The 15,170-nt window shown below is 43.1% G+C and overlaps 1 protein-coding gene across 4 annotated transcripts in view; it reads right to left on the bottom strand.

Annotated features, from left to right (window-relative positions):
• Positions 1 to 15,170, bottom strand: part of ccser2b (coiled-coil serine-rich protein 2b) — a 113,272-nt gene that overhangs the window by 70,080 nt on the left and 28,022 nt on the right. For all 4 annotated transcript variants that reach the window (XM_020453500.2, XM_020453501.2, XM_031799420.1 and 1 more), the window contains exons 2-3: positions 3,305 to 4,794; positions 2,946 to 3,133 (exon numbers count right to left, since the gene is read on the bottom strand). In XM_020453500.2, coding sequence (XP_020309089.1) covers positions 2,946 to 3,133; positions 3,305 to 4,754 — 1,638 coding nt within the window. In that variant the 5' untranslated portion in view covers positions 4,755 to 4,794. The remainder of the gene's footprint in view (positions 1 to 2,945; positions 3,134 to 3,304; positions 4,795 to 15,170) is intronic.

Raw genomic sequence — 15,170 nt, 5'->3', positions numbered from 1 at the left:
GATTCGTAAAAACGGTCAAAACATTACGTCATAATATGTCTATCCTGTCCTAAGGTGCTCTTCCTGGAAAATCCCCAAATGATCAGACTAAATACAACCCAGCCAAAATCACTGGGTTGTAATTCTAATGATAAGGTAAGATTGAAACCGGAGAACGCTGATCCAAGAGCAGTGCTGTCCTTCGATCCCATCAGTATCGACACAGGCCTCAACGATGCATTTCGCGAACGTACTGTTATATCGTCGGCCGTTGTAGGAAAGATGCATCGTTAAAGCCTATGTACCATCGCTAACAAGAAACCGGGACCCGAGCTGTGAACTTAAGCCCCTGAACGGGTAGAGAGGTTCTGGACCGTAAGTACTTCATTTCCAATAGAGAAGCAAAAGCAAAGGAACAAATCCAGGTATTTTGCATGACCTAACTAAAACGAATGACTGGAGATGAGCTGCAATGTGTATTGACGCTCGGTCTTATAATATTGCTGCCCTATAATGATTCAGCACTTTTCAGAGAAGTGCTTTGTACAGTTAATGACTGCAATATAATCCTTCTGCTTGCCTCTGGTCCTGAGGCTGCATCCTTCTTTCTGGACAGATGATAGGCTTCAGAGAAATCACCCGTGGCAACAGCCAATAGGTGCCCTCGTATTAAACATCATTCCACTGATTAATTTGCTAAAATCCAGGAAGTTGGGTAATTAGATTGGTAATGCACAAGGTTAGTGCAATCCGGGATCCTTTAAATTTCAACAGGGTGACGTCAGAGTTGGAAGTCCAAAGGATTCTGGATAGCAAGGACCGACGGCAGACCAAGGCACTACCTCCTTCCTTCCTTGATGTAATCTAGGCTGTATCACAACCGGCCGTGATTGGAAGTCCCATAGGGCGGCGCACAATTGGCCCAGTGTTGTCCGTGTTCGGCTGGTGTAGGCTTATCATTGTAAAGAAGAATTTGTTCTTTACTGACTTGCCTAGTTAAATAAAAGGTTCAATACGTTTTTTTATCAATAACCTGACAAGCTGAGATTGGTGAAAGCAATAGGCTGCAAGCCATGCAATCGCTTACAGGTCAGTGGTTAGTTAGTAAAGAAAGATGCCCTTTAAAAGTATTCAAACAGACATCAGAAAAAACAGACAAGTACTGTATGTAGAGGTCTTGCACATGTACAGGAGCAGAGTGGTGCATTGAATGGCATAAACCCTGACTGCATACAGTACACTGGTCAGAGAAATACCAGCACCATTGGGGAACTGAAGTCCTGAGTAGTGATATAGGATTGGGGACAGTGATACTGTGGGCAGAGACCCCGTAGAGAAACAGCGCCAGGCAGTGAGCTCATTAAGGTCAAAGGCAGCAGGACAACCTCCGACCCTCTAGAATACAAATCAGGATAATCCACATAAGGGAAGAAGCTAGGGTGAAAGTTTTCTACTCCAGCAAAGAGGAAAGTAAAACGCTGACTATTAAAAAAGATGTGTAAGTAAAAGTAGAAGTTCATTGGAAAAAGGTTAAACGCATTATGACAGCCAGCGAGGATTAAGCGCAATCGGTAAAACAGAAACACATCCTACTTGTTCTCCAACACACGTGCAGTAGAGACCAAAGTACTACTGACGATCGACGCCTCCCATTCCGATGATGGATTAAAACTTAATCCATTCTGTTGGGAGCTAAATAACTTTAAGGAGAAACTAAAGCAGGCATTGTGGTGAAGCAGAGACCACACAACCAACCATGCTCTGGCATTTTAAGATGGAGGTTGTCACATTGTCATAGTACACAGGTCATGACCTACACTATATGACCAACAGTATGTGGACACCTGCTCATCGAACATCTCATTCCAAAAATCATAGGCATTAATATAGAGCTGGTCCCCCCTTTGCTGCTATAACAGCCTCACTCTTCTGGGAAGGCTTTGCACTAGATGTTGAAACATTGCTGCAGGGATTTGCTTTCATTCAGCCACAAGGGCATTAGTGATGTCGGGCACTGATGTTGGGCGATTAGGCCTGGCTCGCAGTCAGCATTCCAGTTCATCCCAAAGGTGTTTGATGGGGTTGAGGTCAAGGCTCTGTGCAGGACAGTCTAGTTCTTCCACACCGATATCAACAAAATATTTCTATATGGACCTCGCTTTGTACATAGGGGCATTGTCATGCTGAAACAGGAAAGGGCCTTTCCCAAACTGTTGCCACAAATTTGGAAGCACAGAATCATCTAGAATGTCATTGTATGCTGTAGCATTAAGATTTCCCTTCACTGGAACTAAGGGGCCTAGTCCTAACCATGAAAAACAGCCCCAGAACAATATTCCCCCTCCACCAAACTTTACAGTTGGCACTATGCATTTGGGCAAGTATCGGGATTCTTCACTCCAGAGAACGTGTTTCAACTGCTCCGCAGTCCAATGGCGGAGAGCTTTACACCACTCCAGCCGATGCTTGGCATTGCACATAGTGATCTTAGGCTTGTGTGCAGCTGCTCGGCCATGGAAACCCATTTCATGAACCTCCCGACAAACAGTTCTTGTGCTGACATTACTTCCAGAGGTAGTTTGGAACTCGGTAGTGAGTGTTGCAACTGAGGACAGATGGGTTTTAAGAGCTACGCGCTTCAGCACTCCCGTTCTGGGAGTCCCCGGTCAACAGCACTTACAGTTGACCGGGGCAGCTCTAGCAGGGCAGAAATTTGACGAACTGACTTGTTGGAAAGGGGGCATCCTATGACGCTGCCACGTTGAAAGTCACTGAGCTCTTCAGTAAGGCCATTCTACTGCCACTGTTTGTCTATGGAGATTACATGGCTGTGTGCTTGATTTTATACACCTGTCAGCAACGGGTGTGGCTGAAATAGTCGAATACACTAATTTGAAGGGGTGTCCACATACTTTTGTATATATAGTGTATTATATTAAATGGTATTGTATTATATCCAGACCCACCATGCTGTTGAGGTCTGAGTCGTAACTCCCACAGGGGTGTGTGATGGTCCCAAGGGCCTCCAGACCCTCCTCGTCCCACATGTAGGTCCCCCCCGAGCCAGAGTCTGAGGGGGACAGGTCCAGAGATGAGCCAAGGGGGTATTCTGCACCCCCAGACAGGGCCTGGCTAGTACGCCGAGACAACCCCCCTAAAACAGAGAGGTAAAAGGAAGAGGTGTTACTCGCCTGCTACCTAATCACTTAGGGAATATTAGTTCATTTGTTTTGGTTAGTATTATGGTATGTCATTTAGGGCCTGTGTCTGAGAAACCGGCCCTTAGTCTTTTAAGTCAATTATTTTGATGAATGTGAAATCTTACCAGTGAGTCCCATCCTGGCCCAGTCCACACTGTCAGACAGGAAGCTGTGAAGGCCAGTCATGGAGGTTCCACCGTGCCGTCGGTTGACGTCTGCGTTGTCATCATCCAAGTCAGGCTGTGATTGATCGAGCCTTCCGTTCTGGGCCGGGAGCAGCAGAATGCCGTCTCCTCCATTTCCCAGGTTGTCAAAATCGTCCATGTACTCCTCGCTGGTGTCGTTGAGCTCCAGGGAGGAGGTGGAGGAGAGTGACATGTCCTCCAGGCCTTCTCCCAGGGAATGGACACCACTGGGGGCCACAGGCTCCTCTAGCAGGCCCTCTGGGGTACTCCCTGGGCTGTCAGTGATGCTTGTCAGGTCTGGGGTGACAGTGGGCATCTCCACCGAGTTCCTCCTCCCCTCGCTTTCCTTTCTGTTGCCATGGACCTTCTGGGAGGTGGGGGCCAGGACAAGGTAAGGCTGCTTGATGAGGGAGGGTCGTGTAAGCCTGTAGCTGAGGGCCGAAGACTTGGTGGTGGAGGAGGCTGAACTAGGTAGTAAGGACTTCCTCAGTGTGATGGGTGGCAAGATGCAGCTAGTTGTTTCCAACCCAGCCCTGCCTGGCACTGGTCTAGGTCCACACTTACTAAGATGTAGGCCTTTTCCTCTCCCCCCACTACTCAGCACAGGGGTTGGTCTGGCCAGGGGAGATGTCTTGACCAGCGGGGACTTGGCTAGAGGCCTGGGCAGCTCCTTGGCCAGCTCCGAGGACCTGTTGAAGGAGTAGGAGCGGATGATGGGTGGCTCGGTGGAGGAGGGGATCCTCTTGACGTGGGTGAGGCTCTGGGACCGCACCATGTTCTCCTCTGTGGCAGTCTCCAGGCTGTCGCTGGACTGGGACAGGCTGCTGGTCAGGTTGCTGTGGGGAGAACCACAGCTTTGACCCCGCCTGACTGAACCGGTCCCAGACCGCCCACCACCACCCGCCTGGCCTTTGAGACCCACTTTGCCATTGCCGAGACTCTGTCCAGACAAGGCCTGTTTGGGGACAGCCCCGCGAGACCCAGTTCTGGAGCGTATAGTCCTGGGGAAGGTGGAAGCACACCCCTGTACCTTAACTGTGGCAGGCATGCTAGACGGCTTCTTAATCTCCCGTACCACCATTGGTAAGTGCTGCGGTTGTCGGGGTTGATGCCCAGCTCCAGTTCTGTCCTCCTCCAATGAGTCCCCCCCCCTCTCCACAGGGTATCCCCCTTTTCCCTTCTTCCACTTCAGAGAGAAGGAGGAGGACATCCGGATTGTTCCGTTCTGCCTGGTGGTGGCAGTGGGTAACCCTTTGCCCGTGGTGCTGGAGGCAGGGTGGTGGCGGGTCCCATTGGTCAGTGGGGCGGTGGCAGCCACAGCCGTGGGGCGCGAGCCAAACTTGGGCAGCCTGGAGACCATGGTGGGCACGTTGGGAACCGGATCTTCCATCAGCTGCCTGCTGGATCATGGGTGTGCTGGGCTGGCAGAGCTGTGGAGGGAAAGAGAGAGAGATGGACATTTAGAGAAGGGGAGGAGAAAGAGATACATTGAAGAAGGAGGAGGAGAGGGAGGCCAAGACAGAACTAGGAGGAAAAAAATAGAGCGAGGAAGGCAGAAAGATTTGAGAACATGTCATGCTAAAATTACCAACACAAACCTGTTATTTCTAACACAAAATAAAACGTAGAGGTAGACTTTAAGACTATCAAATGCAGCCAAATAAATGACAGTCGGTTACTTTCTGTGAAATTTCTATTCAAGCTAAGGAGAAACAGACAAACCTTTAGTGCAAAGTAGCTGTAAAAGATCAATAACGTCTGTTCTGGGAAAGCAGTCTTTACTGTGCCCATTAAAGTGCCCTGGTGCTTCAAAAGGCTAGGGTGTGTGCAGACCTAGTGGTTAACTGGCAGGGGCAGGCACTGAGAGTCAGGACTTGGTGGAGTACAACCACATGCCATACTAGATACTGTACCACACCCCTAATAATCCCAATGCTACTCAGCCAATTACAACACAGCTTTCCTGACTGAGGGCTTGTAGGAGGCTTGTTGTAAGGCTGTGGAACTTGTTCAGTATACTTCAGTTGTTGACTCTTGTTAAGGTCATACAAATATTTACACATGTTAAGTTTGCTGAAAATAAACGCAGTTGACAGTGAGAGGACGTTTTTTTTTTTTTTTTTTGAGTACATACATACATACATACATACATACATACATACATACATACATACACACATACACACAGTGGGGCAAAAAAGTATTTAGTCAGACACCAATTGTGCAATTCTCCCACTTAAAAAGATGAGGCCTGTAATTTATCATAGGTACACTTCAACTATGACAGACAAAATGAAACAAAAAATCCAGAAAATCACATTGTAGGATTTTAAATGTATTTATTTGCAAATTATGGTGGAAAATAAGTATTTGGTCACCTACAAACAAGCAAGATTTCTGGCTCTCACAGACCTTCTTTAAGAGGCTCCTCCTGTTGTCCCCAGTCAACTGTAATTACAGTTATTGTGAAGTGGAAACGTCTATGAGCAACAACGACACAAAGTGGTAGGCCATACAAGCTCACAGAACGGGACCGCCGAGTGCTTCAGCACGCAGTACATAAAAATAGTCTGTCTTCAGTTACAACACTCACTACAGAGTTCCAAACTGCCTCTGAAAGCAACGTCAGCACGTCAACTGTTAGTCCGGACCTTCATGAAATGAGTTTCCAAAGTTTGATGGAGGAGGAATAATGGTCTGGGGCTCTAATGTCATGGTTCGGGCTAGTGAAGGGAAATCTTAATGCTACAGCATACAATGACATTCTAGACGATTCTGTGCTTCCAACTTTGTGGCAACAGTTTGGGGAAGGCCCTTTTTCCTGTTTCAGCATGACAATGACCCTATGCATGAAACAATGTCCATACAGAAATAGTTTGTCGAGATCGTTGTGGAAGAACGCCGACTGCCAGCCAAGCCTAATCGCACAACATCAGCGCCCGACCTCACCAATGCTCGTGGCTGAATGGAAGCAAGTCCCTGCAGCAATGTTTCAACATCTAGTGGAAAGCCTTCCCAGAAGAGTGAGGCTGTTATAGCAGGAAAGAGGGGACCAACTCCATATTAATATCCATGATTTTGGAATGAGATGTTCGACAAGCAGGTGTCCACATACTTTTGGTCATGTAGAGCATTTAACTTCACTAGGGTAGGGGGCAGCATTCAGAATTTTGGATGAAAAGCGTGCCCAAATTAAACTACCTGCTACTCAGGCCCAGAAGATAGGATATGCATATAATTAGTAGATTTGGATAGAAAACACTCTAAAGTTTCCAAAACTGTTAAAATAATGTCTGTGAGTATAACAGAACTGATATGGCTGGTGAAAATCTGAGGAAAATCCACCCAGAAGTACTATTATTTTGAAAGGCTGTTTTTCCATTGAAAGCCTATCCACCATACAAAGACTTAGGACCCAGTCTGCGGTCTCTATGGCTTCCTCTACATGTGGCCAGTCTTTAGGCATTGTTTCAGGCTTTTACTCTGAAAAAGTAGGGAGATACAGCACTTTCAATCAGTGGCCAGTGGATATTTCCATTCATCAGCCATGCACCCTGTTTCTCCTTTCCTATTGACAAAGCTTAGTCCGGTTTAAATATTCTTGATGACAAAAACATCCGGAGGATTGATTTTAAACATCGTTTGGCATGTTTCTACTAACTTTTATTTTAATTTTTTTTAAACTTTTCATCTGAACTTAAGCATTCGGATTACTGGACAAAACGCGCAAACAAAAAGGAGGTATTTGGTCATAAAGAGGGACATTATCGAACAAAACGAACATTTATTGTCTAACATGGAGACCTGGGAGTGCCACCAGATGAAGATCATCAAAGGTATCTGTTGACTACACAACATGGCGGATATCTGTTTGGGTTGTTTTGGTCTCTGAGCGCCATACTCATAGATTATCATAGATAATCATAGTAATCATAGTAATCATAGATTACGCCATAGATTATAGCATGGTGTGCTTTTTCCATAAAGTTTTTTTGAAATCTGACACAGCGGTTGCATTAAGGAGAAGTGGATCTAAAATTCCATGCATAACAGTTGTATCTTTTAGCAAGGTTTATTATGAGTATTTCTGTAAATTGATGTGGCTCTCCGCAAAATCACCGGATGTTTTGGAACTACTGAACATAACGCGCCAATGTAAACTCAGATTTTTGGATATAAATATGAACTTTACCAAACAAAACATACATGTATTGTGTAACATGAAGTCCCATCTGATGAAGATCATCAAAAAGGTTAGTGACTAATTTATCTCTATTTCTGCTTTTTGTCAGTCCTCTCTTTAGTCTGGAAAAATGGCTGTATGGTTTTCTATGACTAGGTGCTGACCTAATATAATCGCATGGTGTGCTTTCGCAGTAAAGCCTTTTTGGAATCGGACTCTGTGGTTGGATTTACAAGAAGTGTATCTTTAAAATGGTTGATAATACTTGTATGTTTGAGGAATTTAAATTATGGGATTGCTGTTGTTTTGAATTTGGCGCCCTGCAATTTAACTGGCTGTTGTCGAGGTGGGACGCTAGTCCTTGAGAGGACGGGGGGCTGGGTTTAAAAATAAAAAATATGGGACAAAACACACATCACGACAAGAAAGACACCATAACACTACATAAAGAGAGACCTAAGACGACAACATAGCATAGCAGCAACAGAGAAGACAGAGACAAACAGAGAAAACTTGGAGGAGAGGAATAAAGTCGATGGCTACATCCCAAATGGCACCTTGGTCAAAAGTAGTGCACTACATAGGACCCTGAGGGCACACACTTAGTGTGTTGTGAAAACTGTTATGAATGTATTTAAAAAGATATATATATATATATATAACTGCCTTAACTTTAATGGACCCCAGGACGAGTAGCTGCTGCCTTGGCAACAGCTAATGGGGATGCATAATAAATACAAATAGTGTGCCATTTGGGACACATCCATGTCTATGGGAGACTGATAATACACAAAAGCTTCCATGCAAACAACCGTACTGTCATGTGGATGATGCCCTGTGGGCATGAATGATAAGGAGTGGGATAGGGGCTGGCATGCATTCAGAGAGGTAATACCAAAGGGCAATTCCACGGTAACAGCGACACAGATTATTCACTTAAAAATGTATGCCAAACAAAAATAAACATTGATTTCAAAGTTTAACTAACCATGTACTCTTATGTACAAGGACTATTTGTAACAAAATGTTACAAAAACACATTTACTGGATGAACTTTGCAGATTTAAAGTTTGGTAACAGAATTTCGATTAAAATCTCCCTCAGTTTTTTGTGTTCACGTTTTCTAAAAACCTCTTAAATACTGTATCTGCTCCGACTGAATATTTAAAAATGTCTGCAAAAAGAATGGGGGGTCAGCTATGACATGACACCTTGACACCAAAATAAATACAAATATATTTTGATTATTGAACTACAGTAAGTGAAGTGGATTTACACTCCGTCACGGAATTGCGGTAAACATAATTTCATCATCGGTCCCTGATCTGTAAGACAGAAAAATGCATAATTATGGATACGAATGTCATTCTCTTCACGGTGATGTATCCTAAATAGGTACACAAAAAAGGTAGAAATAGGCAATATCCTCCTTTTCATATTTGGGCATTGTTCTACACACTGGCTATTATTTTAATGAGCTCAAGACCAAATTCAGTTGATCCGGACTGGACCAATCATAGACGTCCAAACTCATGAAACACAGACATCAAAGTACAGCACATAAGAACTCAGTACATTAAAGTATAGTTCAATACAGTGAGTACAGTATAGTTCAGTACATTAGTGTACGCAACTCTAGCGTGCTCTACTGTGTACTGTACAGAACTTTACTATACTCTACTGTTCTTTACTGTACTCTACTTTGCTGTACAGTACTGAACTATACTCTACTCTACTCTGCTGTACTGTACTATACTTTTAATTACTGTAATCTACTGTGCTGTACTGTGCTTGTCCTAACTTGTGAACCCAACTGTGGTTTGTGACAACTATGATTTCTCATTGTAGCCCATTCAATTTCAGAAATTCTGTTACCAATTTGGTAATGGAATTTCTAGTTTTAATCACTTAATAATTTATAAACAAAATATCATTAAAAGTACTAACTAATTGATAGGTCTACCTTGTTACTTCTGTGAACTTTCATCATCCTCCCTCCTCATGAGGGGGAGAAATTTGCCAATAGTTTTTGGTAACAGAATTTCACGGCACAAGGCAATGTTTCTTAAACTTACAGAAAGCAGAAATGTCCTCCACAACTAAATATAAGTGTTGATATTAGTTGTCTGTGGCCTTTAGTTCAACATTGTGTTTTGGTGCATTTCTAATACCTTTGAAAACTATTTCTGGTAGATGTTTGACCAGAAATCAACACCTTTGCTTATTCCACATTTTAGGATGGAAAATTGTGAGGGAAAAAATGTAATCAAATATATATCCGCAGCTTTCATTTGACATTCTATGAACTTATGTTGGTGCTAATGGGTCCTTTTACATGGAAAAGACCCAAACAGGCCTTATTCTAAAAGGTGCATGTAACAGGGACATGCAGTCCTCCCCCATAAAACCACGAGATGATAACGTAGCCATGGGTCTGCCTACAGACACAATATGACGAGGGTAAATCATTCCCAAGGGGTTTGAAGTACAAAGTATTTATTCAGTAGAGAATGGAGATTAGGCCCGTCAGGCCCCTCAGGTGTTATGAAAATAAAACCACAAATTGGAACAGAAGAAGCCCGAAGGAAAGCGTCAGGAGCCAGTCAAGTGTTGAAATTTATTTGAGTTTAACACAAAAAAAAAAAAAATAAACAGCATATTCTCAAGCTTGGGTTATCCAGAACATTCATAGGCCTTTGTGCAGCCGGCCTGATTGCAGGTCATGGGTTGGAATACCGCAGTAGTGAGAAACTCAAACTTTCGGGACTGGGTGTCGTTTGCCTTGGTGTCTATAGCAATGACTCTACAGTGGGCTTTGTTCTAATAGAGAGAGAGAAGAGATTCTAGGGATTATGGAGGGTCTAATCAGCAATCAGTGTAGCTAGCACTGGTTCAAAGCCATCAGCCCCATCTCATCAAGAGTATTGACAGTGGGCAGGGTGAATGACAGTGCGAAAGGGAGAAGAGGCAGAGGAGAGGCAGAGGAGAGACAGAGTGTTGTGGCTGCACCATTAATCAATTGTTTTGACGAAATTGCAATATTGACATGGGCAATATCCATTTTGATCCATGATTGTAACATTCAAATGTAATAAGGGTCCCTTGGAAAACTGACCAACACTTTGCTTCCTACCCTATCACAGCTTCTACCAACCCAAGATAGACCACATCCTGTTTTATCCAATGGGAGGAAATTCATCAGTGGCCAGAACAAGAGAGGAGGTTGGCAGAGCCAAGCACAAGCTAGCGAGATCCTATTGTTTTAGCATGTATTTGCATATTTCCGTTAGGGAACGCCTACTCTGTGAAGTGTGCCGGTGTAATAACTCAATTTCTCCTTGCACTCTCTAAACAGTGCAAGTTTTTTAAAATTACTTTGGTAAAGGTTAAAGTCTATAAAACTTTGTCCATTCTGTTCATAACAGATTCTAGTTTGGGGAAGAGAAAACTGTTGAGATCTAGGGCTCCGTTCAATCAGATCCTCTTCAGCCGACATCCGCATTGTGGTTGTTTTGGTGGTGTTGGAGAAGGAACTGCGTTAGAGCTGTCAAATCCACAAATGGCTCCCGGCAATGGCATTATACCTAAAGCAGACATTGCAATTGGCTGCATGGAGTCACATCAACAGAAATCCCATGCAGCCTTGTTTACAAGTTTGAACACTGGAATGTGAGATTAATCTACACCACCATTAGGTTGATAAACATCCATCTTCTCCCACTGCCGGACACTGGGCAATCTCTTCCTACCATATTTGGTAGTGAGTGGAAACGGCAAACAGATGCATACATCTGGTGAATCATATGGCTCATTGTTCTGTGGTTTTAGTGTACCTGGCTTTTTCATTTGTTGTCATGCCAAACACCAACTACAGAAACAGAATACTAATTTCATTTATATGATTCCAACAGTTCATCTGAGTGGTTTGAGCTAAAAATCACAAGTAAAATCATAATATTTGGTTAAAAACAACAATTATTTGCCCCATGTCGTGCATGTCTTAATGTGTGTGTGTGTGTGTGTGTGTGTGTGTGTGTGTGTGTGTGTGTGTGTGTTAGTAGTAGACTAAGCTATGTTGCTGCAGGGGAAAGTTGCTGTGCTGCATTGTGGTGTTGCAAGGTTGGCCAAGGACAGGGAATGCATGTAGATGAATGGGTTTGCACAGCGTGCTAATGAGCTTTGGCCTCCATAGACGACACTGGGCACCTAGCTGAAACCAACACTCTCCCCCTCTCCCTCCTGGAGCGGTTCCAAGGCCAAATCAAATGGAGATCAGATGTACTCCTGCTGCAGTTTATCCGTTTGAGGGGCCCTCTGCTACTGACGGTGATATTCCTGTGCTCTCGACTTCGTAACACAGTGACCTCCGGGTTGCAGTTAGCACACAAACACACAGATATTCAGCAGACATCTACAGTGCCTTCAGAAAGAATTCACACTCCTTGACTTTTTCCACATTTTGTTGTGTTAAAGCCTGAATTTAAAATACATAAATTGAGATTTTGTGTCACAGGACTACACACACACACACACACACACACACCACACACACACACATCAAAGTGGAATTATGTTTTTAGAAATTGTTACAAATTAATAAAAAATGAAAAGCTGAAATGGTCTTGAGTATTCAAGTATTCAACCCATTTGTTATGGCAAGCCTAAATGCTAGCAGATAGCGCAATGACTGGAAGTCTATGGGTAACGCTAGTTAGCATTGGCACACGAAAATACCTCAAACTTCCTTCATACTGGGCACAAAGACAAAAAAAAAGGCATAAACGAGTTCATCTGACTCTGGGGAAGTAGACAAAGGATCTCATGCCAAAATCCTGGAGAATACCTTTAACAAGTCACATAATAGGTTGTATGGACTCTGTGTGCAATAATAGTATTTAACATGATTTTTGAATGACTACCCACATCTCTGTACTCTACACATAGAATAATCTGTAAGTTTCCTCAGTCAAGAAGTGCATTTCAAACAGATTCAACCACAAAGACCAGGGAGGTTTTCAAATCGCAAAAAAAGGGCACCTATTGGTAGATGGGTAAAAAAGAAATAAAGCAGACATTGAATATCTGTTTGAGCATAGTGAAGTTATTAATTACACTTTGGTGTATCAATACACCCAGTCACTACAAAGATACAGGGGTCCTTCCTAACTCAGTTGCCAGAGAGGAAGGAAATCGCTCAGGGATTTCACCATGAGGACAATGGTGACTTTAAAACAGTTACAGAGTTTAATGGCTGTGATAGGAGAAAACGGAGTATGGAGCCACAAAGGTTTAGTTACTCCACTACACTAATCTAAAAGGACAGAGTGAAAAAAATCTATGGCAATACTTGAAAATGGCTGTCCAGCAACGACCACCAACCAACTTGACAGAGCTTGAATCATATTTTGTACAATCCAGGTGTGCAAAGCTCTTAGAGACCCAGAAAGACTCACAGATGTAATCGCTGCAAAGTTGATTCTAACGTGTTGACTCAGGGGTGTGAATACTTATGTAAAATAAAATACAGAAAAATCTATTTTCCCAAAAATGGCAAACATTTCTAAAACATGTTTTTACTTTGTCATTATGGGGTATTGTTTGGAGATGGGTGAGGGGGGAAAAACAACTAAATCCAATTTGAATTCAGGCTTTAACAACAAAATGTGGAATAAGTCAATGGGTATAAATACTTTCTGAAGGCACTGTATAACACTATAGCAACCCATCTATGACACTTTCACAGTTCCAGGTCTAGTTGGAGCTTAGAGGTCAGTTGACTAACTCTCGTTCAATCACCTTGGCTGTCCCTCACTACCTCCCTCCCTCTCTCCCTCACTACCTCCCTCACTACCTCCCTCACTACCTCCCTCACTACCTCCCTCACTACCTCCCTCACTACCTCCCTCACTACCTCCCTCACTACCTCCGGGCTTAGGTTCAATGGAAGGCCCAACATACGATACACCACCACCTCCTACTAGCCAGCAGTGTTACCCTCCAATCCACTGGATACTCAGTCTAAACCAGGTCAAATCAGTTTAAACCAGGTCAGACAAGCTGGCAGGCAAAAGCCTCATTAAAATAAATCCCAGGCAATATCACGCTATCACAGGAATCATTGTCAATATTTCCACGACAGATCTCCTTTAAAAACCAGCACAGATAAGTTACAGTAGGAGAAACAGCATCACAAGCACACACACACACACACACACACACACACCAAGGCCCTATAAAATCCACAATGTGGAGAATGCGGATGGAGTCACAGGATCCAGACATTAAAACAGAATTTTAAAAATGCTGAAAAATGTATTGAACTTAGTAAATTAATCAAATTTGTGTAGCAGTTAGTGATGCTAATGAAAAGTATTCCGGTAGATGGAAAGTTTTTCCCAAAAACCTTCTCAATTAAATATTAACTCAAAAGTAGCCTATGCTTTCTTAACTGGTAGAATGATTTAATTATTTGCATCAATCCAGTGGGTATTCGTTTTGCAAACCATCACGTGGCTACGAAAACACTGCTAAACAGCCTCTTGCTAGGTGCGCACTGGAATTAAAGGGTAACTACAACCAAAAAAATCTAACTCTCACATTTTCCCATACCTCAAAAAGTGGACTCCATTGTTGTGGACTTATAAAAACAACTACATTTGATGTTCTATAAACAAAAACAAAAAAACAAAAAAAGTGGTTCTGAGAGAGAACCTTGTTTAAAAAAAAAGAGGAAAACGGAAACCTAAAACACAAAAACTGAGAAATTGGAATAGAATGGCACACAGAAACCCCAAGACAAGTCTAGGCAGAGCTGCTGTTGATACGTAACAACTGTGGGACGCATTGAAGCTGTTAGCAGAACATGAAGATGTGATGCTTTATGCTCATATGGATATTTCTTGGAACCCTGCTTACGCAGTGTACCGCTAGAGATGACTTGCATGTGATGAATGGGTTATCAATGAACAGGCATGAGGGGAGGGGGGAGGATAATTATAACTACACAGGCCTATAGCTTTGCACTTTTTAGGCAGCATGGTGCCTCGTGTTTTTATAAATGAACAAGTGTTTCACCACAAATAGCCTAGTGAATTGGGAATGATGCGTTTGATGCCCCCAATGCTTGCCCACTACTTCATGCCCATTTCAGAGAACTGCTTCCTAGAACTAACTTCTCTGGTTAGAAAAACGGCCTGTGTCATCAATATGGTTGCAAAGGGGTCGGAAACTTTCCGGTAAACTTCCAGAATTTTTCCATGGGAAGTTAAGCCCGGGAATTTGGGAAATTTGGGAAATTTTGCTTAAATTCATCAAAACCTTTTTTCTTTTTTTTTTACTTTTAACAGTGAAACTTTTTTGTGGGATACACATAAGGCAATTCTGGGTCTTGTGTGTCGCAACTCTACCTTGTTTTTCTACAGATGGAGGACAGGATAGATGGTTTGTCATGGAGTCCCCTGACTAAAAGACAGTTTGCTACAAATGTTTAAACTGGGAGAGACCTTGCATTCAAATTATACAAGACATGTTTTGAAGAATTACATGTCTGGGAAATGTTTTATATGGGATACCATACGAAGGGAAGACGACTAAAGGCTGGTTTACAGTCCGTCTATCGACATG

This window comes from Oncorhynchus kisutch, linkage group LG20 (assembly GCF_002021735.2).
Source record: "Oncorhynchus kisutch isolate 150728-3 linkage group LG20, Okis_V2, whole genome shotgun sequence".
NCBI lineage: Eukaryota > Metazoa > Chordata > Actinopteri > Salmoniformes > Salmonidae > Oncorhynchus > Oncorhynchus kisutch.
The sequence above is the reverse complement of the archived record's forward strand: the minus strand, read 5'-3'. Positions and strand labels throughout refer to the sequence as shown.